The sequence below is a fragment of the Monocercomonoides exilis genome (genome assembly GCF_001643675.1).
Source record: "Monocercomonoides exilis strain PA203 chromosome Unknown scaffold50-658552, whole genome shotgun sequence".
Lineage (NCBI taxonomy): Eukaryota > Preaxostyla > Oxymonadida > Polymastigidae > Monocercomonoides > Monocercomonoides exilis.
The window spans coordinates 332,125-357,433 of NW_027150595.1; the positions used below are offsets into that span (position 1 = coordinate 332,125).

A 25,309-nucleotide genomic window follows, 5' to 3' on the forward strand; every position below is an offset into this window, starting at 1 on the left:
ATAAAATTATTTCGTTGATTGCAAATTTTATTTTTTTGAATGCAAAAATTCTCAATTTGATTAATTTTTGGTGTATTAAACCTTGTTCGAATCAAATCGTTCAATCCCAATAGATTTGCATAATTCTAAATCATAATTATTGATAGTGAAATAAACACATTTCTTGCCCCAAATAACCAAAACAAAATAAAAGAAACAACAAATTTTTGAAACGAATATTTCTAATGTTCATTTTTTGGAATGAAATAATAAAATGCCATTCAAAAATGTTCAATTTTTTTATCATTGGGTTTGTTTCTTATACATAAAGGTGTTTTATAACAAATTAAATTTCATTTTAATTTTGATTTTCAAAGATAACAAAAATTAAAAAGGGTTATGTCAGCCTATTGGAAAAGTACAAAAAAATCAAAATGGAATAAATAAATAAATTGAGAAAGAAACCGAATTAGCACAACCTGTAAGATGCGGATATAGCCTGAAATGTTAAAAATTTATCAACTTTTTCAAAAACACAAATACGAAACTCTTCAAAAATGTATTTTTATCTGTGTGAAAAAAAAAATTGATCACTTCAAATAAATGAAAATGAATATAAAACATCAAATAGTGAAAGACAACAGCAAAAGAAAAAATAAATAAAATTAAAAAAAATGAAACAAAATGAAGCAACAAATTATTTCCTCAAAAATCTCAAGAACTCTGCCCTGCCTCTTTCACTCATCTGCCAGTTCTTCTTCGTTTTCCTTCTTCCTCTTCTTCTTTTTCTTCTTTTTCTTCCTCTTCTTCTTTGAAGACTCCTCTTCCAAATCAGCTTCTTTCCCCTCACAAAAGCAATCTGATAGCTCCAATTCATTCAAATCAACAACTTCCATTCTTTCTTTCTCTTCTCCTTTTCTTTCTTCTGATATCCTGGTCCCATCTGAAGAAATTTCGCCTCTTTGTCCAATTTCTCTTGGATTTCTCTGCTTTTCCAAGCAATTTTCAGATGTTCCTTCATTTTCTGGCTTTGTATCTACAATTTGCTTTACGATTTCGGTTTTTTCTTTTGCTTTTGACTTGACTTTTGTTTTTGATTTAGTTTTTGTCTTTCTTTTTGTTTTTGTTTTATCTTTACCATTTGCTTCGTTTATTGACGAACCAAAATTCTCTTCAGGATCATAAACGTTTGAATTATCTATGCTATTCAGCAGATTTCCTTCATTCCTTTCATTTTTGCCATATTCTTCTTCCACAGCTGAATCTCTCCTGTCATCGCCCAAATTGCCTTCATTCTCTTTTTCCTTCATTTTGCTATCCAAAACTGCAAATTCCTTCACCACATCAAATTTTCCATTCATTTCTGCTTCTTTCATCAAATTTGCTTCGTCGATTTCAACAAACTCGTTTTGCTTTTGATTCAATTTCTTCCTTTTTTTCAATGAAATGACAACAATAACAACCACAATTGCCACCACAATCAGAACAACAAGAGGCACAACAATAGCAATAATAATCGTCTTTGAATTACTATTTTTTGAATCTTCTGTATTATTCGGATTACTCGGGTTATTCGGATCTTCCACATCTGTTCCATGTGAGCCATTTATATAGCCTGCTCTGTAAAACACAGGAAATCGCTGTGTTTCATACATCACATCTGAGCCAGGCTGTGCGGGGAAGATGATATAGCCTTGCAGAACTTGATCAAGTGGCTTAGTGTTATTGTACGAAGGGTCTTCAGAGGGCATTGTGGATATAAGTTGGGTGCCACTGGCATTATACATCGTGACTGGGTATTTGAAGTCCATATTCTGAACCTCATCGTGCAACGCCATGAAGATCTGGCAGCCGTAGAGATTGGATCCTTTGAAGTTCAATGTAAAGTTCCAGGGCTCCCCTTTCACTAAGCTGCCATTCACTGCTTCCACCACTGGTGTGTAGTACAGCGAGAGGAGCGATACTTCTTCATCAGCGTTGGAATTTCTGTTTTTAGAAGATAAAGACCGAACAGTTCCATCAGTACTTTCACTTGAATTTAACTTGGAGAACACTCTACGGCTGTTTGCTTTTTTCTGGGTCTGCTTCAAAAGAGGGTGATTTGCCTTGCATGGGACCTCAGCCAAGATCCACAATGAATCATTTGTCTTCAGCTCGTTCTCTCTCACTCCATTGAATTTTGTCCCTTCAAACGAAAGAGAAGTTTCTCCCACACAATGCACGTTGCGATACACTCCTCCTCTTGACGAGCTTTCTCTGTTGTTTGCAAATTCTCCATTTTTGATGAAAATTTCCTTTCCTTCCACGTCAAGTGCTCCTTGTGCCAGGCCATCAAACACACAGTCAATGATCTCTGCTTCCATTTGAGCATTCTTCAGACTTATAAGAGAAGCTGGCCATTCGCATTCTGATTGGACAGCATTAAATTGATGTTTTTGTGCTTTGTGAATCCAAAAGGGAAGAGAAAGTTGATTGGAAAAATGAGAATTCATCATTGAAGATGATATTTCTTCTGAAGAAAATTCTTTTTTCTCTTTCTCTTTTCCTTCTTTTTCTTCTTCCTCTTTTTCTTTTTCTTCTTTTTCTTCGTATATTTCGTTGTCATTAGCATTGGCTAAGTTACGACTGCTTATAAACGAATTATTCTTCATTGAAACCCTTTTCGATCGAATTTCAAACAGAGTCTTTGGATTTCTTGAATCAACTGGGAGGTTTGTAACTTTCGTATCTGTTATTGTCAGTTTTTCGCTATTTTCAGTTGCAAGAATAACAATATACTGAATGTTTGTATTTCCTGTGCTATTAACAAACTCCACATTGGAAAACGAAGCAGTTCCAGCATTGATTTTAAACAGCGCACCAAATTTGTTTGATCCCGTGCAAATGAACGTGAGATTTGCAACATCAATTGTTCTCTTGCTGATTATAAGAGGATCTTCCACTGTGCCTACAATTGGAGAGCTTGAAACAGAAATAAAAGACTTGCCTGTTATTTCATTTGAATACAATTTTGTGCTGTTTATTTCCATTTGACCATTTAGATTGACAATAATAGAGCCACTTCGAATGAACAAAGTGTTGTACATATTTGTGTTTAATCGAGTTGCAGCATAATCCAACGTTCGACACGGATATTTCTGACCGCCACAGAATTTGCCATCAATCGAATCTTCTGATCCAACTTCCACATCAGTCAACACACTCATTGGTTTTGCTTCAAACAAAGGAATAAACCATTCTTTTGCAGGAGAAGTCTCAATGAAATGGCCAACCCATTCATCGGTTGATGAAGATATTCCAGAAGGCAAACTGCTTTTCTCCATCGAGGCAACCAAGTTAACATTCTCAAAAAAGAGATTTTTGCCTTTTGTAGCATCATTTGCATCCCATTGAACATTGGAGTCCCAACTAATTGTTGGTATTGCAGTTTTTTCCGCAATTGAAAGATAAAATGCTCCTCCATAAACAGAATCACCATTATTATTTGCTTTTGTGGAGTGGCAGTTTTTAAAACTTCTTCCTTTCAGAATGAACTTCGATTCATGACCAAGATTCACACGCATAAATCCTCCATTTGATTGAGAAGTTGATGATTGTACAATAACACCCTTAAGAGTTATGCTTCCTTCTTCTGCTATTTCGATTTCAAAAGGTGAATTTGCACTAGCAATTGTTGAATTGCTTTGAACTAATGAAGCTAAATTGCAATTTTCAAATAAAACTGTACTTTTTGCATTTAAATGAAGAATTGGATGGTCTTTTGCTTCCATTCCAGATATTTGAAGGTTGTTTGCAGTAAATGAATCGAGATTCAAATCAAATAAAAGATAATTATGTATATTGTTTGCAGATGGAGATAAATATGTAATTGGTGTATCTGTCAATTTGAGTGAACCAGCTGTTGCCAAAAAGATAGAAGAATATCCAGCAGGTATGTTTCCTTCTGCCGGAATGGCCAAAATAACCAAATCAATTTGTGCTTCTCCACTTGTCTTGATAAATGCCTTCTTTGATTGTTGGTTTGATGGGAAATTGAATGGATTTGATTGAGATTTTGTTGGATTTGATTGAAAAGAAGATTCAAATGAAGAACAAAACTGTTCGCGAATACTAAATTCCAAAGTAATTGAAGGTGATGTTAGTCGTGAAGATGAAAAGAAAGAAGAAGATGAAGAAGAAGATGAAGAAGAAGATGAAGAAGAAGATGAAGAAGAAGATGAAGAAGAAGATGAAGAAGAAGATGAAGAAGAAGATGAAGAAGAAGATGAAGAAGAAGAAGATGAAGAAGAAGATGAAGAAGAAGATGAAGAAGAAGATGAAGAAGAAGAAGATGAAGAAGAAGATGAAGAAGAAGACGATGAAGGCCACTCAAAATCTTTATCTCCAGCAATCACAAACTGATTGTCTTCGAAATCAACCCCTTCTCCAAACACAATTGAAGAAGAAGAAGATGATGATGATGATGAACTATCAGCATTCAAAAATACAATTTGTTTGTAGAATCGCACATTTTCCATTGCTCGATGAACAGTAAAACAAGGAGAATTTTTATCATATCCACAATATATATCATCTTCTGAGCTTGAAGAAGAAACATATGTCTTCCATGAAACAAGTTTTGGAATAAGATTTTGATTATACCCATTTTTATCCTCCAAAATAACATCATTGCTTCCAAAACTGCCTTTATTCCTCACATTTACCACTCCCTGAAGCGTTACTGGCCATTTATCATAATCATAATTGCTGTTTTTCAGATACAAATAATTCCCCCTTTCAGCTTTGCATTCGTCAAAGCTCAGTCTTAAAAGCTGCACAAGTGTTTTATCCCAATCAGAAACATCTGCTTCTAAATAAATTGCTCCTCCTTTTCCAAAAGGAACCGAATTCCCTTCGGTATGAAACGAAGCACAATCAAAAAAATTGCAGTTATGAATCATTACAGTTGTGGGTGAATTTTGCAGATTTCCTGATTCATCTATAGCTTCTTGTGCTTCTATATGAATAGCTCCTCCTTCTCCTCCAACGCCAATTGAATGGCAGGATGAGAAATTGCTGTTTGTTATCTTCACAATTGATTGTTTTGGAAGAGGAAGAGAGAAAACCGAGCCTGAGCAAGGCTGATCTGTCTTTAGAACTGTAATTTCATTGAATTCTGAATTGTCCACAATCAATGAAAATATTTCATCAGCATTGGAATTCACAGAAATTGAAGGGGAAAGTTCCAAAATGAATGAAGAACGATACAATCTTTTCTTATTTGTGGGGATAACAGCAGTAGAATCAGCTTCATTCCCATCAAAAACGCAATCTTTGATAGAAACTGTTGCTTTTTGGGAGTTTGTTCCTCTTCCTTTCCACAAAACATAAACAGCTCCTCCAACGCAAGAATCGCCGCCAGCGCAAACGCAATCAATAAACTTGCAATTTTCTAGAGTAAAATAAGAAGTTCCATACAAAGTGCAGGCTAAACAAGCGCCTATTGATTCGGCATTGGAAACTCCAGAAGAAGAAGGTCCTGAGAATGAGTGAGAAGGAGATTTTACTGAAACACAGTGGCAATGAATGAAATTCGTGTTTGAAATAGAAACAGAATTTATGACAATGTCATCATCTTGCTGAAGATAAATAGCTCCTCCAAGCTTTTTCAGGTATATGTCTGTTGATCCGCTTTGTTGCGTGACATAGCAATTTTCAAAGGAACAAGAAGAAACAGAAAGAGAAGATTTATCCTTCATTTTTGCATAAACAGCCCCTCCTTCTGAATCAGAAGCAAGGCAAAAACAATTCTTGAATCTTGCATTAGAGAGAGAAAGAGAAGAACCTGATGGAACTTCGACATACACAGCGCCTCCTATTGCTTGTGTGTTTAAATGAGGGCCTTTCGAAACATAGCAGTTTGTATAAGTTCCACCAATGCTCATTGAATAGCTGGAAGAAGAAGTTGCATAATCTTCAATATAAAATGTTCCTCCTTTCAATGAAGTAATTCCATTTGCCTCTTCTTCATCACCAAAGATAGAAGAAGAAGAAATTGAAATTCTTCCATAGCTGTTTTGAATGATATGAGCAATAGCTCCTTCGCATTTGGGGCAATTAATCCGTTTGAATGTGCCGCCAAGGGAAATTTGGGAAGAACCAGAAGTTCGAATGATTTTAAGCAAAGAATTAGGATTGGAATAAATAAAAGAAACGTTTGTGAATTTAATTCCATCCAAAGAAAGCGTATTTTTTGTGGAAAAAGAGCATAATTCTGCTTGGTTAAGCAAAATATTGCTCGCGATGAATGTTTTAACAGTTGAGGGCTTTGATAGTGTTGCATCAAAAATACGATAAGACAAAGAAGAAGAAGAAGGATCAGAGAAGGTTATTTTAACATTCGAAACGGATAAAGAAGAAACAGAACTGTCTTCAATCAAAATCAAAGTGGAAGCATCACCCAATGAATTTGGTATTGCAAAAAGCAAGTTTTTGAACTCTGTTGAATTCGAGCAAGTCAAATAAGCAGTTGGAATTGATGATGATAAAGAAAAGACGATTCCATCGGTCAACTCTCCTTCAGAATAACTTTCATCTGATATCTGCATCCCTTGAAAACTCACAGCAACTTCTCCAATGTATTCCATTTGGTTAATATTCGCCATTTTGTCAATAAAAATGCTCTTTCCTAGAAAAGAGCCCGAACGAAGCACTTTTGTTATTGTTTTGCAGGCCTCAGATGCAACAAGCCCGCATTCGTGTCCATTTCTGTTATTATCATTTCCAGTGCTGCTAACAAATTGCTTCTTATTCTTCAAATGGGGAGATAAATCATAAGTAGTTGTCAAACTGCCTGAAGTTCCATATGCATATGTATCATCATCTATCGCCATTATTTCAGTGAAATTGCCTTTATTGAACTGGAAATGGCGAATAACGCTGGGAATATCGCTTCCTTCAAAGAAAATATGTTTCCCTCTCCTTGTGAAAGTAGTTCCGCTTTTATTTGTGGAGCAATCAGTGAACGAAAGGTTCTCGAATGTGATCGTATCGTATGCCAATGTTGATGGATTAGTCTTCATCACAGCATAAATTGCCCCTCCTTTCACATAACTGTCCATTGAAGAAGAACTAGTTGATGTTGCATAGCAATTCGTAAATGCCAAGTTTTTCAATAAAATTTTCGCCTCAGGCGGAGCTGTCACATAAATAGCACCTCCCAAAGGATAAACATTGTTGGATACATAACTTGATGAAGGAGTGCATTTGCTGTTAGTAAAGGAGCAACCAATAATGGAGACAACTTGATCATTGTCAGCTTCAGCATTTGGAAATTGTGAATTTTTCATTGAAATTTCTTCAAAGTTTGAAGAAATTTCATAATTTTCTTTGTTTTTTGCTCTTTTCAATAAACTTTGGCTTTCCGTTTCCTTCCATTCAACATAAATACAACCACCTTGAACTGCACTTATGGCTTCATTCGCTTCATTTCCTCCAAAATTAACCTCACTTATATAAAGTGAGCTTTTATCCTTCAGAACAATATTATAACATGCTCCTTTGCCATATGTTGTCTTCACTCCTTTGCATGTTCCTCCAGTGATTGTCATCTTTCCATTGAATTTTGCTCCATCTGAAGAAATAAATGGAATAACTTCATAGCGAAAGGGGGAAGTTGGGTTTGAGTTATGTGTGTGAGTCAGTGAGTTAATGTTGCAGCCAGTAATAGTAATCAAATTCGATGCAATATTCAAATAAGACTCGAAATATGTTGATGAAGACGTTGAACCTGATATTGCTTTGACTTCCACATTATTCATCACAAATTCTCCATCTGTCTTTCGAAACCCGTTTCTTATTTTCGAGCTGCTGTATGTAGTTGGATTGAAAGCAATGGTTATTGATTTGAACTCAACTTTTCCTCCTGTCGAGGTTATAAAAGAATCACAAAATTGATCGGAATTGAAAAACAAAGAAAATGCTTCATCAAATTCTGTTTGAGCCACTTCATTTGCTTGTTTTCTTGTGGCCGGTGCTTCGCTAAGTGCAAATTGTACCTCGGCCGTTCCTGAAGAAGGCGCTCGGAGCGTCCATGAAGTGTCGCCCGTGCTAGCAGCATAATCGCAATAAACTGTCCCACTCACTTCAACATCGTGTGTCTTCCAATTGCATTGTTTAAGAGCCATTCCTAATGATTTGCATGGAGTGCCTGACGAGCCATAATGCCCGCATCCAACTTCATCCACACCTAATTCACTAACATAATCTACTTTATTCCCTGCACAAACAGTCAAAAGATTGATTGATGGGCCAGAAGGTGAACCACACATGTAGAGATTATCGTATGTGTCAGGCCGACCGAGTTCAGTGTCCAAAAACACATCAGCAAAATGATAGTAGCTCAAAGCAATCGAACTTGTGTTCTGAATAAATAGCTTTTTCCCTTCGCTTCCTTTGCAGTTGCTATCAAATTGTACTTTTTCAAATTTCACGTGATTTTCATTGCAATCCATGCTCACATAAACACCTCCGCCAATTCCTGTACCAGAAAGGCTGCTTTCCTCGCTTTCTGATTTCGGAACACGATTCACCACTCCACAATGGCTGAATGAGCTGCTACGCACAATAAACACAGCTTCTTCTCCTTCTATTTTCATTCCTATTGCTCCTCCCGTCCCCTTTGCTGGAATAGCCGTCCAACAGCCATTGAATGAGCATCCAGTTATGCTCAATTTATCTCCTGCTTCGATTTGCCCTGATTGTTCATCTGAGATTGTTTTCGTATTTAAAACTCCAGAAATACATGAAGATCGCTTTAATTCTCCTTCTTGTCCAGAAGTGGCATGAATTGTGCTAACATTATTAAAATTCGAATCTTTAACCCATATTTGAGCTGCGCAGTTTTCTTTAGCTTTGCAACTTATAATTGACTCACCAGAAAACGAGAGGTCAGTAAATAGACATTTTTCTATGCACAAATCACCTCTTGTGACAAGAAAAACAGGAGATTTATTCGATTTTTCTGGTTCCATTTCAGAATTTGCCATAAGTTTGCATTGAAAAACGTTTATAACTCCTTTTTGTTCTGTGTTGATCTCAAAAAGAGCATTAAATGCCTCAGAATTCGGCTGATGCATGAAATTTATGTATTTAACAGAAATAATTCCCTTTAGAATGAAAGTAGCTGGCACATTCATTGGATTAGCTGGATTTGCTGATCCTTTCAGAGTCAAAGAGGAAGAAGCGGAAATTGTGGCTGTTGGTTCAATAAATGAAGATGTTTGAGTTGGTTCAGCTGGAGTGGGTCCAGTTAGAAGAAGAGATCTTTCTGAGTGTTTTGGAATAAAGGGGAGAAAAAAGAAAAAAATCAAATTAAAAAAAAAAAAAAGATTATGGATTGAAAAGAAAAAGAAAATTTATAAAAATATAATTGTTCACAGTAAAATAAATAATACAATAAAGAAATAATAATAAAAATAAAAGAAATAAATAAATAAACTCATTAACACAGACCCCAAAGATGGAACTTAGCTTTATAATTTCCTTTCATCAAATAGATCGTTTCCATTGTTTCCGATGGATTATTTGCTGCTGTTTCAAAAAGATGGCAATTGATTCTGGCCTGATAAAGGCATTTAGTTTCATTTGACAAGTCAATTTCGTTGTTTTCTTTGCTTCGATGCGAAGAAAAGGAAGATGAAGAAGTTGCACTTTCAACAAAAATTTCTTTTTTTGCTGTGGCATCTTGCATAATTCCAGTAAGTTCTTGCTGGTTAATACATACCCGGGGTTCGACAGAAGTTGACGCACAGTTTTTTAATGGATGGCTTGAAGAATTGAAGCTTGATGAAACAATAAGAGTATCTGTTCCTTTGAGGCCTGATATTGAATTCACTTTGTTGATCATAAACAAACAGAATGAGATTTCTGTTTCATCAGCATTAAAGGCATTGCAGGTTGACTGAATTGTCGACGATGAAAAAGAAGAAGAAGCTGAGTATGTTCGAGAAACTTCCACAATTTTAATACCTCCAGTCTCTGCTAATGCAACACACTCAGAAAACAGACAAAACTTAATTTTCATTGCCCCATCAAAGCAAGGAACAGACAAAGTGCTTCCCTTATTGCTACTTTGTGAATTGCATTTGTGAAACCAGCAATTTATAATTTCGCTTTGTCCAATTGAAACAAAAACACCACTTGCTTCTGTGTTCTGTGAAATTCCTTCAATGAAATGGCATCTGCTAATTTTTATCTGCTTTCCCTCGGAACAAATACAGCCTCCTAATCCACTTGATAGACAATTTCGAAAGACGCAGTCCTCAATCATCGTTTCGCTCGTTTTCATCCAGACAGCACCACCTCGTCCAACATTGCTTCCAACTTCACTGGAAATACAAGAAACATTCTCAAACAGAGTGTGCTTCAAAAGTAATTCCGCTGCTTCGCTTTCAGAAACGTAAAGTGCCCCATCATTCACGTTTGAAGTTGTGGAAATGTTGACGAAATCGCAATTTTCGAAGGAAAGAGAATTTTTTATTCCTGTTTTTTCTTGTCTTTGGCCGTATGATGCTCTGCTTCGTGTAAAAGTGGTGTTTTGCACGTAAAACTTGTCATATAAACATTTGTCAGACACGATAGAACCGAAGAAGTTTCCTTCAGTTGATTCGAAAATGCATCCGATGATTGATGTTCTGCATAATGTGCTTGTAGGTTTGTTATTGTGTTGCTTTGAAAGGTTATTTAATTTGGAAGAAGAAGAAAAGGAAATATTCGACAAATGCGCATTTGTTAGCAACACTCTTGATGTGAGTTCATCACCAAAAAATGGATTACTATTGAAAATACAAAAGTCCTTAAAGTAACTTGTGTCTACAGATAATAACGAGTCCGATTGTGTTGACTTCATCAAAGATCCAAATACAACATTTTTCGAAGTGAAAGAATGAATTGAGAAATTCGAAATTAAAACTTTTCCTCCATCAACAGAAAACAGAAACGAAGGAAATTTTTCGGTAGAAATAGTAGAAACGCTTGAAAGAACAATTTTGGATGTTGAATCGCAATTTACATATGGCTTTGAAGATGTTAGAATTATGTTTATCAGTTCACAGGTCAATGTTGAATTTTTAAGACTCATCGAAGAAAATGAATTCGTAACTGGATTAACAAATGTCTGACGAAAGGTTGTTTTAAGTTCTTCATATCTATTTTGCTCGTTAATACCTTGTCTGAAAGTTTCATGCGATTCTGAATAGATTTTTTGCACCGTTCTGTTGGAAATTTTATTATCAAAAAAGAAGTTAAGCAAAGCAAAAACATTTTCACTTCCATTTTGTAATTGACCGTGTGATAACAGAATGCATATAATCAACAATATAATGGACATTCGTTTTTAAAATCGAGAAAAATCAACAAAATAAAAATTGTAATTAATTAAATATGGGAAAAATAAATGCAAAATTGGGTTATGTCAAAAAAATTTGAGGAAGTTAAAAATCAAAAAATGTTTGTTTAATAAATTATGAAGAGATCAATTTTGTGTCCTGTCAAGAAGAAATGCGAAATGCGATGTTAATAAAAACGTTAAAAAAGGCCAGTTGATGTGAAAGCTTCAAATTGAAGCAGAGAAATAAATACTACCTTAAAAACACACATTTTCTAAAAGATGGTGATCTTTTTGAAAAGAATAACAATTTCATGATAAAATTAAAAAAAAAAAAAGATAAAAAAAAATTCTTTTTTAATTTAAACTTATTAGATATTAAAGGAAGAGAAGAAGAAGAAGAGAGAAAAGATGAAAAAAAAAAGAGAGAGAATGAAGAAAGAAGAAAAAGAAGAAAGCGAAGAAAGAGAAGAAGAAAAGAAAGAAGGAAAGAAAGAAGATTAAAAACAAAATTAATTGAATTGAGAAGGAGAAGAAGGAAAAACGATGCAACTTTTCGACAAATTCATAGGAACATTCCAAATTTGAGAGGAATTTGAACATTTCATTGAAAAATCATTTGTTTTTGGAGAAGAAGAAGAAGAAGAATTTTGAAGAGAAGAAGGAAAAGAAGAAAGAGAAGGAGAAGAAAGAGAAAGAGAAAGAGGAGGAGAAGGAGAAGGAGAAGAAGAAGAAAAAGAAGAAAGAGAAGAAGAAGAAGAAGAAGAAGAATTAATTTTTCTTTCTTCTTTTTCTTTTTCTTTCATTTTCATTTTCATTTTCTCCAAAATTCTTTTTTCAGAAGGAAAACCAAAATCAAAAGAAGAAGAAAGCAAAATTTTCTCTTCTTCTTTTCTTTCTCTTTCTCTTTCTCTTCTTCTTCTTCTCTCTTTCATTTCAATTTGTTTCTTCAACATTCTCATTTCTTCTTCTTTCTCTCTTCTTCTTTTGATTTCTTCTTCTTCTTCTTCTTTTTCCTCTTCTTCTTTTAATTTTTGCTTCAAAATTTCATCTTCTTCTTTTTTCTTTCTTTTTTCTTCGTTTTCTCTCATTTTCTTCTCTTTTATTTGCGTTTCAAGTGATTTTTTGAGCAAAAATTGAGAATTATTAAGAGAAGAAGAAGAAGAAGAAGAAGAAGAAGAAGAAAGAGGAAGAGAAGAAGAAAGAGAAGAAGAAAATATTGGATACTGAGAAAGAAAGAAAGAAAGAAAAAGAGAAAAAAATATAAAAAAAGAAAGATAAAGAAATATCAAAAGAAACAAAATTAAAAAAATAAATTTGTTGAATCAAAAAAAAAAAAGATAACATTTCATTCAAAAATTCTTTTTCTTCCTAAAAAAATCAAAATAAATAAAATATATAAAATATTGTTCATCATATGATAAAATCACTTATTTCTCCTTTATTTCTCTCTCTTTCTCTCTCTTTCTCTTTCTCTCTCTTTCTCTCTCTTTCTCTTTCTCTCTCTTTCTCTTTCTCTTTCTTTCTCTCTCTTTCTCTCTCTCTTTCTCTCTTTCTCTTTCTTTCTCTTTCTCTCTCTCTCTCTCTCTCTCTCTCTCTCTCTCTCTCTCTCTCTCTCTTTCTCTTTCTCTCTTTCTCTCTTTCTCTTTCTTCTCCTTCTTCTTCTCTCTCTCTCTCTATCTCTCCTCATTCATTCATTCATCCATTCATTCATCCATTCATTCATCAACACATACCTCAGTTGCTTCAAATGAATCTTCCATCTTCTTTTCCAATTCTTTTCTCTTCCTCTTCATCTCTATTTGCTTCTCTAATTCCTTCTTTAATTCCAATTTCTTCTTTTTTTCTCTCTCTTCTTCTTCTCTTCTTCTTCTTCTTTCTCTCTCTTCCATCTTCAAAATTCGTTTTTTTATCAAATTTTGCTCCTTTTTTTGGTTTTTCTTCTTTTCTTTTTCTTCTTTCTTCCTTTTGATAAATAAATTTTTCATTGTTTCATTCATTTCTTCTAATTCTTCTTCAAATTCTTCTTCTTCTTCTTCTTCTCTTTCTTCTTCTTCTGTTAAAATATAATCATCAAAATCATCATCATCATCTTCTTCTTCTTCTTTGTTTTCTCTTCTTTCTCTTTCTCCTTCTCTTTCTCTTTCTCTCTCTTCTCCAATCACAATTGATGTAGCTGAATATTCATTTGCCTCTTTCTTCTCTTTCTCTCTCTTTTCTCTCTGTTCTTTTGCTTGTTTCTGCAAATCTCTTAAATGTTCCTTCATTTTCTAAAAATAAAATAAAATAAAATAAAATAAAATAAAATAAAATAAAATAAAATATATAAATACATAAATACATAAATAAATAAGTATTTAAAATTATAAATTAAAATAAATATCAAAATATTCAAAAAAGTATAAAACAAGTAAAAACAAATGAAATATTCATTTAATTTAAAAAAAGAAAGAAAGAATCATGAAAATAATTGTCATAATACAAAATGAATGAATAAATAAGAAACAAATAAAAAACAAAAATATTAACAATAATAAAATGTTATATTTTTGTTTCATATTTCACATATTACACATATTTCATTTCATTTATTAATAAAATAGTATTTTCATGTATTAATAATTGTAAAAAAAGGTCATTATGATCTATTTCTTAACTTCACACTTTTTCTTTGAGATATTCTTCTTCAAATTGTTGCTCTTGTAATTTCTTCTGCATAAAACATTGCTCTCTCTCTATTTCCTGCTTTTCTCTTTCTCTTTCTTGTCTTTTTATTTCTTTCTTTGCTTCCAAAGTTTGCTTCATTTCGTTAAGTTGCTCCCGTTTTCGTTCAGCATCTTCCATTTTTGCTATCTTTTCATAAAGAAGATCTTGCTCTCTTCGTTTCTGAAGATAAGTCCTTTGCTTTTCCCTTTCTTTGCAGGATTCTTTAAATTTAATTTTCATCACATTGTCATTGGTGCAATTCTCCCTCCGAAATTCTGATGAATCTTGTGATAAAATACTTAAAAAAAGCATCTTCAAATTCAGTTGTATGCCAAACCACTAAAGTCATTTTGAAGTTCGTCGCCGTTTGAAAAATGTGAATATTTCAAATTAATAACTGTTGAAATGGGAGAATCTAAAAAAGACTTTAATGTAATCGTTTAAAAATTCGAATATCAAGAGTAAACTATGTTTGCAAGACTTATTAATAAATTTTTTAATATTCAATTAAAAAAGACAAATATGAAATTTATAAATCATATTTTTTATGAAAAACAAGTAAATTCACACTTGAGCTTCAACAATGTTTGAAGATATCTTTTTTGATGGCTAGTTGCAATAATTGGAAAAAATCCTAATAAAATCGCAAACTATTTCTTTAATATAAAAATCATACAGATAGAATAATGGAAGATCGTGTATTTGAAACAATATAGCGTGAAGGTGGGCTAGATGGTATTGAAATATCATAAAAACTAATTTAATGCATGTTACAATTCAAAGCACATTCAAAATTCACCCTTTTTATACCTCAGTAAATCAAAATCGTTCATAATAAAAAATGAATAATAAAATTATGTATTGAATAATCAATTTTGATCAGTGTTCTATAATTGGTTAGCAACTTTTGAAAAATCAATTTGAATATGATATTAATGAATTATTCCTGTGAGTCAATTGAAGAAATTTGTCTAAGCCTGTCTGACCTGACAAAATTTTTTTGTGTCAGTGACAAATTGACGGACGAGTCAATTTGACGTGTCATTTCCCATATTATTTTTAAAAACATTTCCCTTCCAATTATTAAAAACAAAATGGAATGTTTAATGAAATACATACTATGATTAACTGAATTGAAAAAAATTTTTGACAAATTTTGATCAAATTTGTCACAAAGTGTCAGTTGCGGAAATATAATTGATAATTATATATTAATCAACTTTCTTTTCCGTCTCAATGGCTGTTGATCGTTCGTTATTCATAAATGAGCTTTCTTTTTGTATTTAATTATTATTTTTATTTATAGTTTTTTTATTCATGTATTGAGAGCAATGAATTCAAAATAGATATTCATCAAAAGTGTTTATGAACTATCTGAGGCAGAAGATCAATACGAATGTGCGAATACGAAGAAATTCTAAATGAAAAAGCTGTCAGCATTGTTAAAATCAGTCCTTCTCTGACTTCTTCTCAAGAAACACTCAGTGAAGAATCAGATAATCATGCAATAGGCGAATTCAACAAAGATGTTTTCCATGAAGACGAAGATGATGTGATTTATGCTGGCACAAATAAAAAACTTCAAGTTATTCACGAAATTACAAAGGGGAAGGAGGATGAAGCTGTCGATTCAATTAAGAAGTAAATTGCATCTAATTGGCATATCAGAATATTTAAATCATTTAATAAATTTTTCAATAATTCATTAGGGAAGTTAACCGAGGAAACACAAGAAAATTTTGCATCGGTATTTAAAACTCACATTCATACAGAAACTTCAATTGGTTTTCTCGAGAGTCTATCGGTGTATTACAGTCATATTGCATCACAGGGTGGAACGGAAACTATTTTTACCAACATTTGTTTTTGCATTGCAACAGCTCCTTGTAGTGAATCTCCATGTGAACGACTTTTTTCTAGACTGAAGCGAATCGTCGGTGATCATAGGCATTCGCTTTCCTTTGATTCGCTAAATTCGTTGCTTCTTTTATAAATAACATTTACAACTCATTCTTTTTGAAATCAAATAATCATCGTTTGTAACTTTTCACCTCATTCAAATGATTGAGTTATTTCACATTTTATTTACTGAAAATTAAAAATTGAATTCCAAAAATTACAACTTTTATTTTTGTAAAACTAGAACATCTTATTTAATGTGAAAATAGTTCAGTAGTGTGTGATTATACGAAAAAAAAGCAATGCGATGAATTAAAAATCGATCTTATCAATTGCTCTTGGTTTATGTTTATGATAGGCAGATAATAAAATATCATTTAATTTCGAATGCTGTTCTTAAGCTAGAAAACAAAACTATTGCGTAATGATAGACATTTAATAAAGAATAAATGGGAAATGCTGCAACATGCGAAGTGGTGGAGATTGTGATATTGGCGCTTTTGGTTGCAATGTTGAGGAAAAGGATGTGACTCTGTTTCCTGAAGCAATTGCACTGACGGTGTTGGAGGAGCGAGAAGAGGCAGAGAAAGAAGAAAGGGGAATGATGAAACAGGTGTCTATCCGAAAGTATTCAGGTAGTTTACGGAAAGAATCAAACTGAATCTGGAGGAACTGCAAAAAGAAAAGCACCACTGGTTGTTGAGGAGCATGACTGGTTGGGCTGAGGTTTGTAAAAGAGGAAGCAGATACAGCAAAAGCATCGAGCTTGCAGGAAACCGCAGAAATTGAATTGTGATGTGCTTCGTCAGTAAAAGGAACTCAACAAAAGATTTCAAGTGCATAAGACAGTTAGAGAGAAGCTGCAGAAAAGTATGTGAGAACAACTGTTGATGAAATCGCAGAAAGTCCACGAAATGTGTGAAAATTTTGAAGATGGAGATGAATGTTTGATGATCTGAGAGGATTAAGTAAGATAGGACAGAGATAATGAGAGGGCTTTAGAAATAAAAAAAAGGAAAGAGATATTGGAAGTTCCTGAAGTAGGTTGTGAAGAAGAAAAAGAGAAAATGAGGGGAACATATAAGGAGGACACGTGTATTTATTGTAAGAGCTGTGCTAAAGTTGACGAAGTGCAAACTTTCACTTAGAGTGAAGATACAGAAAGAAGGATGGCTTTGATGATTAAGAAGAAGAAAAAGAAGAAAGAGAAGAAGAAGAAGAAGAAGAAGAAGAAGAAGAAGAAGAAGAAGAAGAAGAAGAAGAAGAAGAAGAAGAAGAAGAAGAAGAAGAAGAAGAAGAAGAAGAAGAAGCCATTTAATGCAGAAGAGAATGTTATTTAATCTGTGAATGAAGCAATTGCTCTGGAGAAATCATTTTGTTTTCTTTTCAATATTCAGATCACAAAATTCTGTTTGAATATCATTTGAATATCCGAACAATTCTTCCAAACACAGAGGCCAAAGATGAATGAATATTCGTTTGTTTTCTTTGATGATGAAATATAACTATTATTATAGCAACCGCTATTGCTTGAGACACTTCTTTAACTTTGCTTGTATCTCTTCCAGTTATTGCTGATAAATTATTTCCTTGTTTGAAAACGCCTTCTGTTTTCTTTGAATTGTCCAAAGCAGCCTTTCCTCTTCATTGATTTCCTTCTATTGCTAAACTCCGTAAGCAATATCATCATACACGAAATTTTTGTATCTTTTGATGACTTGTTTTCTCTCCTTCCATATTTCATTCGTTGGAAATACTGCCTTCGGACATGTTTTCGATTCATTGACATTTACGAGGCAGCTCGGCATTGATTCTTAGTTCGGCATAAGTGTAAAAAAACGCCTGCTTCAGTTTTATGATTTTCTTAATTTCAACACAATTATCATAAATAACATTAAAAAACAACACTTTTGGGTGGAGCAGTTTTATGATATTTCAACATAAATTTCATCAAAAAATTTTTTGTGATCAATCCCTTAATTAAAAATTTTCATAATCATCTTTTTCACTTGAAATGTTTAGTTGCAATAATAGAAAATCAATCTTTATGCAATACAGCTCAACTGAATGAAAACTCTTCTAAGATAATTGTTCTGAAGAATATTTGACTTTTATTTCGACTTTTTCATGAATAGTCATTAAATTCTTCATATTCTTTCTAACTGCAAAAACAAATCTTTGAAAGATTTTAGTACCAATTTGTTTATTTCAAATGAACAAGAGCTACAGGTCTTATCATTGTTTAATTTAGATATTTGATTAATATTTTATTCGAACTTGAGAATTCCACTCTTGACACGATAAAACATACGAGATTGTTTTTATTGTGAAAAAAACATGCTTTTGAATGTTTCAAAGTTTGACAGTAATCAATTTGAATATGTTGATTTTTCTATTAGCATTCTCTGTGCAAGGAAAACTTTATATGCACAAAATTTTGAACATTTCAATTTCTTTCGTTAGAAATAAAACATATCAAAAAACGAATAACCACATTCGAATATTTCGAGAAATATGATTCAATCTTAAGTTTTTAAATTGTCGATTATCTCTTTTCAGTTTCCTTGAAAACAATTCATAAAAATATGTTCAATTCTATTTAGATAATTATTAATGTTCTTTTACAAAAATTTCACTTATATTTATTTAGAATGTTGAACAATCAAATCAATTCATTTTGAAACATTGAATTTTGATCGAATGCATATGTGCATATTATCGAGTTTTTTTATAAAGTTATCGATCAATCATTCTAAATTAACGTTTTCAAAACAAAGATCAAATAACTTTTAAAGTTCCAAAGGATGGAGGATTATAAGAACATTTTCGAAACAATTTCTTTATGTGAATTTATTCAACGGTCAAATGGGAACAGCGATTTTGCAATAAAGATATTGAACAGTTTCAATTTCATCAAAAAATTCTCCAAATGTCATCGTTGTAAAGGTCATATGCATTTTGTTGATGGTGGAAAACGGGATGAATTTTATTACAAATGTTCAAAATGCGGAAAAAAACTCAACTGGAATCATTTCACTATCTTTTCAGAGTTCAGATTTTCACCATTTCAATTCATTTGCCTGCTATTTCATTTCTGGTATAAGCATTCAATTAGCGAAGTAACACATGAAACAAATCTTTCTAATAAAACAGTTTTAAAATTCAATCAAAAAATTAGAAGAATTTGCGGTTTCATTGAGATGGAATGCTTTGAAAAAATTGGTAAAAATCGAATCGTAGAAATTGACGAGACATTTGTGCACAAAAGAAAAAATGGAGTAGGAAGAATTCAGGATCAACAGTGGCTGTGGGGTGTGTGTGAAAGAAAGATGGAAGGAGCACCTCAGCACTTCAAAGTCGAATTTGTTGCCAACAGAACTGAGGAAACACTCATGTATTTCATAGAAAAGAATATTGATAAAAGCGCAATAGTTTACTCTGATATGTGGTCTTCTTATCAAGGTATAAAAATTGCAGGATACAAACACGATTGTGTGAATCATTCATTAAATTTTGTTAAACCTGAAGATAAAAATGTTCACACTCAAACCATCGAGTGTATGTGGTCTCATATTAAATGCCACATGAGAAAGCGTGGTAGAGTGCTTGAACAGACAAAGGAATATGCACTGGAATTTCAATATAGGTTTAACACAAAAAAATCAATTGCAAAGTTAATTTGTGATATGTGCTTAATCAATAGAAATGAATTGAATTCATATTTGATGACATATGAATCATGTGAAATGGAAATAAGAAGTGTGATTGAGAAAGAAAAAATATTGCAGCAATCAATATATATGATGAAAAAAAATGAAAAAGAAACAGAAAACGTTATTGAACTTTTTCATGAAGAAGATTTAGATAATTTTATTCGGAACAGAAAAGAATCATCAAAACTGAAAAAAGAAAGAGCACGCGAAAACAGAAAAATCAGAATGATTGATGAATTTGACAGTGAAGATGATCCAGCAAAAATAGAAAACGAAACAAAAACAGTTGAGATAACGAAAAGAAAGGAAAATAAAACGTTTGAAAAAGAGGAAAGAAAAAAAGAAAATAAGCAAAAGGAGCAGGAGATGGAGAAGGAAGAGAAGGAGATGGAGAAGGAAGAGAAGGAGATGGAGAAGGAAGAGAAGGAGATGGAGAAGGAAGAGAAGGAGAAGGAGAAGGAAGAGAAGGAGATGGAGAAGGAAGAGAAGGAGATGGAGAAGGAAGAGAAGGAGATGGAGAAGGAAGAGAAGGAGATGGAGAAGGAAGAGAAGGAGAAGGAGAAGGAAGAGAAGGAGATGGAGAAGGAAGAGAAGGAGATGGAGAAGGAAGAGAAGGAGAAGGAGAAGGAAGAGAAGGAGATGGAGAAGGATGATGAAGATGAAAAAACTTGTGGAACAACAAACTTATATTCAAGAAAGAAGTTCTCGAAAATAATTTCTGATTCAGAAACTATCATCCCAAGCAGAAGCAAGAATTTAAAAAGAAAAGCAGTATCAAGGCTCAGATCGAAAAGTGGACGATTCATAAAGCAAACAGATTTTCCATGTATTAAAGTTCTTCGCATGGAAGCTGATCGATTTTGTGAAATAAAAGATTTTCAGGCGAAAAAAAGATACTTGAAAGAAAAGAAAAAAGTTATATCGACTAAAACGAAAAAAATTCTGCGAAGCCATATTAAATCAAAGAGCATTGGATTAAAAGACAAACCTATTACACTTTAATCATGTCACGTTTTTTGCAGTTTTCTGATCAATAATTTCGAAATGAATCTGAATGATCTGACAAATTTTGAATTTTTCAGAAAATCAACTTTGGATAATTGAAATATTAATTAATGAATGAAAAGAAAAAGTTTCACAAGCAGTTTCAAATATTATGATTCTTGTAATGAATATTGAGCAGATAACTTTTGAAAGAAATGTAATTTGTTCGCAATAAACATGAGATAAGAATTTTCCACTCGATTGTTTTTGTCATTTTTCTTGTATTAGATTATTTTCGGGTTTCCATTGTAAAAGAATATTGCATGCGAGAAGAAATAACCTTCACAAGTGCAATTGGTATTTCGAAGACATGAAATTTTTCTATGAAAGAGTAACACAGTGCATCATAGTGAACAATTAACGCGAGTATTGAACGAAGCAATAAAAAGTCTTAACTTTGAATATTCTTTCTTATTTTTATCAGTCAATGTTCGTTAAGATAAATTGTTGTTTCATGGAAATTCAATCTTCGTGTGAATTAATTGATTCTATGAATAAAAATGATGCTCATGAGTAAGATTGTTATATGCGACATGTTTTTTTATGTCTTTTCAGATAGCTCAATGGCATATCTTAAATTGATAAAGTTACTTCCAACAAGCTACGTTAAACAAGCTGAAATACTCAATTTAACTGTGAAAAATTAATCAACGAAAAACTTATACAAACATTATAATGTTGTTTCGAAAACGACCGGCAGGAAAGTTTTAATAGTTGTCTTTTCAAATGATGATGAAGAAATTTAATCATGGGAAAAAAGAAACCTATTATAATATGGATTTGAAAAACATATTCAAAGAAAATAATTCAAAAATTGATTAACTGCAATAGTGATTCTGGTTGATCCTTATGCGGTTGCAGTTAACAAAATGAGAATATATCAAAGTCAAATTCAACAGGCTGTTCAGCTGCCCATGGAGGAGCAATTTGCGTTGATGGTCGACAATCATCTTCTGTTTATTCATTCTCAGATAATAGAGTGGGAGGTTGTAATATTAAGGGCATTTATGGAACTGGCTGGTATTTTTGGATTGGTGATTTCCCCTCAAATGGCAAATTCTTGTTTACCAAATGCAAATGCATTGCTAATTCCGGTGGTGATTCTGCTGGTTCACTCACATTTCATTACCCTCCGAATAGCAAGCCCAACATGTTTTCAATCGTTGAGAGTCAGTTCATCAATAATAAGTTAACTTCATCATCCTCATGGGGTGGTGCCGGAAAATCCTTTGATGGAACTTACTCTTGGATGAGTGGAATGAAATACATCACTTATTGTTTCTTCGATGGAAATACAGCAACTAATGGAAGAGGAAATGACGCGTTCTTCAGTGGAAGAAGCATCATTCAATCTTCATTTGAGAATTACGTTTCGGCTACCATTTCATCAAAATTCTTAAAAGCCAGTCCTTCTGGAAATGATGTTATCAACGTTTGCTCCCTTTCATCTGTTCTCTCCATTTCAACTTCAAAGAAATCCCACACGTAATTTTCCCTCCTTTTCTTCTTCTTCTTCTCTCTCTCCTCTTCTTCCATTTCCTTCCACTCCTCCTCCTCTTCCCCTTCCTCTTCCCCTTCCACAACTTCTTCTTCTTCTTCAATCGAATTCGAAAGATCCTCCAAAATGAAGAAGAAATCCAGCGCTGCTTCTGCTTCTCTTGCTGCTTCGCGTGCGAAAGCTGCTGCCTCCTTCACCATCACCCCGTTCACCACACACGAACACGAAGTCACTTCTGCTTTGTTTGTGCCTTTGATTGCGCATCCAACTGTGTTTGAGCACAAAGAGAACGTGCAAACATCAGCTTTTGCGCTGTCGACAGGAAGAATTGCAACGCCGCCTTGCTCTCCTGCTAGCTCGTTGACTTCGCCGTCTGCTCCAACTCCTGCTTCTTCTTCTTCCTCCTCCTCCTCTTCCTCTTCCTCTTCTTCTTTTTCCTCTTCTTACTCTTTTTCTTCTTCTTTTTCTTTTTCTACTTCTTCTCCTTCAATTTTTTTTCTTTTTTTTCTTCCTCTCTTCCTCTTAAATAACATCCTCTTCCATAACTTCTCCTCCTTTTTTTTCACAAGATCTTCAGTTCTTTTTCTTTGACTTCCTCGTAATCTTTTCTTTTCATCAGCATTCCCTCCCCTCATCTCTAATGTTCGCTCCTTTTCGTGTTAACTTCACTATCTCTATAAAACAAACTTTCTAATGAGATTAACTCGTCTTTACACAGGCTTCATCCAACTGAACGATGCCAAACTCTTTCGGGTCATTGATTTTTTCAATAGAGAAGAAACGCACCAGCTTTTCCAACTCTTCAAGTGTATCCTTTATGTGGAACCTTGCGTATTCGAAAGTTTGTGGAGAGATACAGCTGCGAGCATACCTTTCTCTGAGTTTGTTATGTCCATCATTCTTCCACACATTTACACAAAAATAATTTCGCTAAAGCGCATCATCGCAAGAACATTTGCTGTGGGGAACACGACATGTCTTGTTGACGATTTTCACCTCCTTCCTATCTCATTCTTTCTCTGCAACCTTTTCCTGATAACTATTTCGTTTGGATTCAATTATTCATGTTCACATCCGATGAACATAACCTCGTATAACATTATGCAAAGAGAGTCTTGATTGACAATGAAGCCTGTTCGATCAGAGAAAGAGATGGAAAATGAAAGGTTAAAGGAGAAAGAAAAAATATTGTAGGAGTTATTGTGTAGCATTTTTGTTTACAGTAATATAAGTTTTTTCTATATATCGATTTGAATTCAACTCCAAGACTTTTGGAATGTATGAAAATTTTGAATGACTGTATTTATCATATCACAAAAAAAATTAGAAATTTCTTCATTCTTCTTTCTGAAAATCACATTTTATTCGTTCATTCTAGAAATTGTTTTTTCCCCTTTTCATTGAAATTTTAAGAAGCAACAAAAAAGAAAGATCACTTTGGTTGTTCATTTATTTGGTAATTTTTCAAAATTTCACATTCTAAATGAAACAACATCAGACTGGTGAATTTTTCAAACAAAAATATTCACATCATATGAGTCTTTTTATCTCAAAAAAGTGAAAAAAATGATTGCCTTTATTTCAGCATGAAAAACATTCAATAAAAAAACGATCAATAAGCAACCAACTGTATGTTAAACAAATAAATTTCTGAATATAAGTGAAACATTTCCTTTTCTAATGTATATTCGTTCATTTATTATTGATAAAGTATTTATAAAATGTACTGGATGTGACTGCAAGACTAGCTTATTTTTTAAACAGAAAGAATTCAATATTAATAATAATAAATAAGTTTCAAACTCGATTTGAAGTGTTAATTAACATTGAATGTTTGAAATGTGCGTTAATTGATAATTCACATCGAAGCATTCACACAAAATACAAAAAAGAAATATATAAAAATTTTGTTATGGGACAGATCACAAATATTTATTTTTGATATTTTATGTCGATATCTCAAAAAACTGCTCCACCCAAAAGTGTTGTTTTTTTATGTTATTTATTATCACTTTTTATCATGAATGAAATCGTGAAAATGGAGGAGGTATTTTTTTACACTTATGCCCTTAGTTCAAATGAGCATGTTAAAAACAAATAGAGTGATGTATTGTTGGAGATGATTGAAGTTGAGAAGAGTCCGATGAAGTGACAGTTAATACGGAAGAAGACAAAGAAGAAGTCAAAGCGTTCGGTGATGAAATCATAAACCATTTTCTAAAAGCTATATTTGCTTGTTTCTTTCCGTCGATAATCAGAATGTGCAAAATGTTATCTTCCTCACAGTCTTCATATTAGATCGAAGACTTTCTCAATCCATAAACAGATATCATTGCATGTGCGAACAAAAATCTCAAATATAATGGTTTTTGTAAAGGTTATTTCCTTTTTCATTGCAATGTGATGCAAAGAGAATTTATCCATTTGTGCCATATATCTTCGCTACTGAATAAATTCTGTTTTTGTTTGATACGATTTTAAATAACTCTTTGTTTGAACGAAAACTTTGGGAAATTCTTCATTTTGCTCTGGATGATGAAAATGTTCAGTTGAAGTTAAATCGTGCAAGACTTCAGTAAGAATAAAATTTGTGAAAGATGTTGAAGTTGCACTCTCTATTCATTCGTTTGTTTTTTCTTCATTTCAATTCTTTGTTGTGCCAATCTTCTTTTCATAATCCTTTATCATCAACGGATGTTTCAGCATTTCTGATATTTTCTTCGTTTGCTGATTGTTGTTGAGCATTCACAATTTCTTTTGATCGTTTTCTTAATAGCTCCCTTAACCTTCGTTTCCACTTATCTTGTTTTAACACCATCACCGCCATTTCTCTTTGAAAATTCCTATGTTCAAAGAATCCCTATGAATTGCATAATCTCTTTAATCTCAAATTGCAACATCAAGAGTTCCAACCAGAGCTTCTTCAAAAGTGTCAATTAAATAATTTTGAACAACAATTTCATGAATGATATAACTTTAAAAATTCAATAGTTTGAAACTTTCAATGTCACATCCAATCAAACGAAAATCATTAAAAAATTATGTGGTTCAAATAATAATCAAAAACTTTTTCAAACTCTTTTTCTCAATGAATTTATTTTAACT

General features: G+C 32.9%; 5 protein-coding genes across 5 annotated transcripts; 2 read left to right on the forward strand and 3 right to left on the reverse strand.

Moving 5' to 3' along the window:
- Positions 1–369: 369 nt before the first annotated feature.
- On the reverse strand, positions 370–10,083 carry MONOS_14885 (uncharacterized protein). Its single transcript, XM_067867723.1, has 2 exons — positions 9,472–10,083; positions 370–9,286 (listed from the first exon to the last, which is right to left on the reverse strand). Exons 1-2 carry the CDS (start codon positions 10,040–10,042, stop codon positions 717–719), a joined length of 9,141 nt encoding a protein of 3,046 aa, XP_067720925.1. The 5' UTR covers positions 10,043–10,083; the 3' UTR covers positions 370–716.
- Positions 10,084–12,774: 2,691 nt separating this feature from the next.
- Positions 12,775–14,188, reverse strand: MONOS_16391 (uncharacterized protein; the record flags this gene model as incomplete). Its single annotated transcript, XM_067869299.1, has 3 exons — positions 12,775–13,020; positions 13,081–13,614; positions 14,009–14,188. 3 exons carry the CDS (start codon positions 14,186–14,188, stop codon positions 12,775–12,777), a joined length of 960 nt encoding a protein of 319 aa, XP_067720926.1.
- A 1,258-nt stretch (positions 14,189–15,446) lies between these two features.
- MONOS_16392 (uncharacterized protein) lies at positions 15,447–15,695 on the forward strand (the record flags this gene model as incomplete). The annotated part of the gene is made up of 1 exon (XM_067869300.1): positions 15,447–15,695. The coding sequence occupies one exon, from the start codon at positions 15,447–15,449 to the stop codon at positions 15,693–15,695; it is 249 nt and encodes an 82-aa protein (XP_067720927.1).
- Positions 15,696–19,649: 3,954 nt separating this feature from the next.
- Positions 19,650–20,898, forward strand: MONOS_15008 (uncharacterized protein). The gene has a single exon (XM_067867855.1). It carries the CDS (start codon positions 19,675–19,677, stop codon positions 20,662–20,664), a length of 990 nt encoding a protein of 329 aa, XP_067720928.1. The 5' UTR covers positions 19,650–19,674; the 3' UTR covers positions 20,665–20,898.
- A 1,173-nt stretch (positions 20,899–22,071) lies between these two features.
- MONOS_18168 (uncharacterized protein) lies at positions 22,072–23,115 on the reverse strand (the record flags this gene model as incomplete). The annotated part of the gene is made up of 2 exons (XM_067871160.1): positions 22,072–22,553; positions 23,076–23,115. The coding sequence occupies 2 exons, from the start codon at positions 23,113–23,115 to the stop codon at positions 22,072–22,074; spliced, it is 522 nt and encodes a 173-aa protein (XP_067720929.1).
- Positions 23,116–25,309: the final 2,194 nt, after the last annotated feature.

Excerpts from the sequence above, each read along its gene's own strand:
- MONOS_14885 (XM_067867723.1), bottom strand. The coding sequence starts at position 10,042 with ATGAAAATTAAGTTTTGTCTGTTTTCTGAGTGTGTTGCATTAGCAGAG. Across the intron at positions 9,287-9,471 it reads AGCTAAGTTCCATCTTTGGG|AAAGATCTCTTCTTCTAACT; the intron begins GTCTGTGTTAAT and ends CAAAACACTCAG.
- MONOS_15008 (XM_067867855.1), top strand. The coding sequence starts at position 19,675 with ATGACATATGAATCATGTGAAATGGAAATAAGAAGTGTGATTGAGAAA.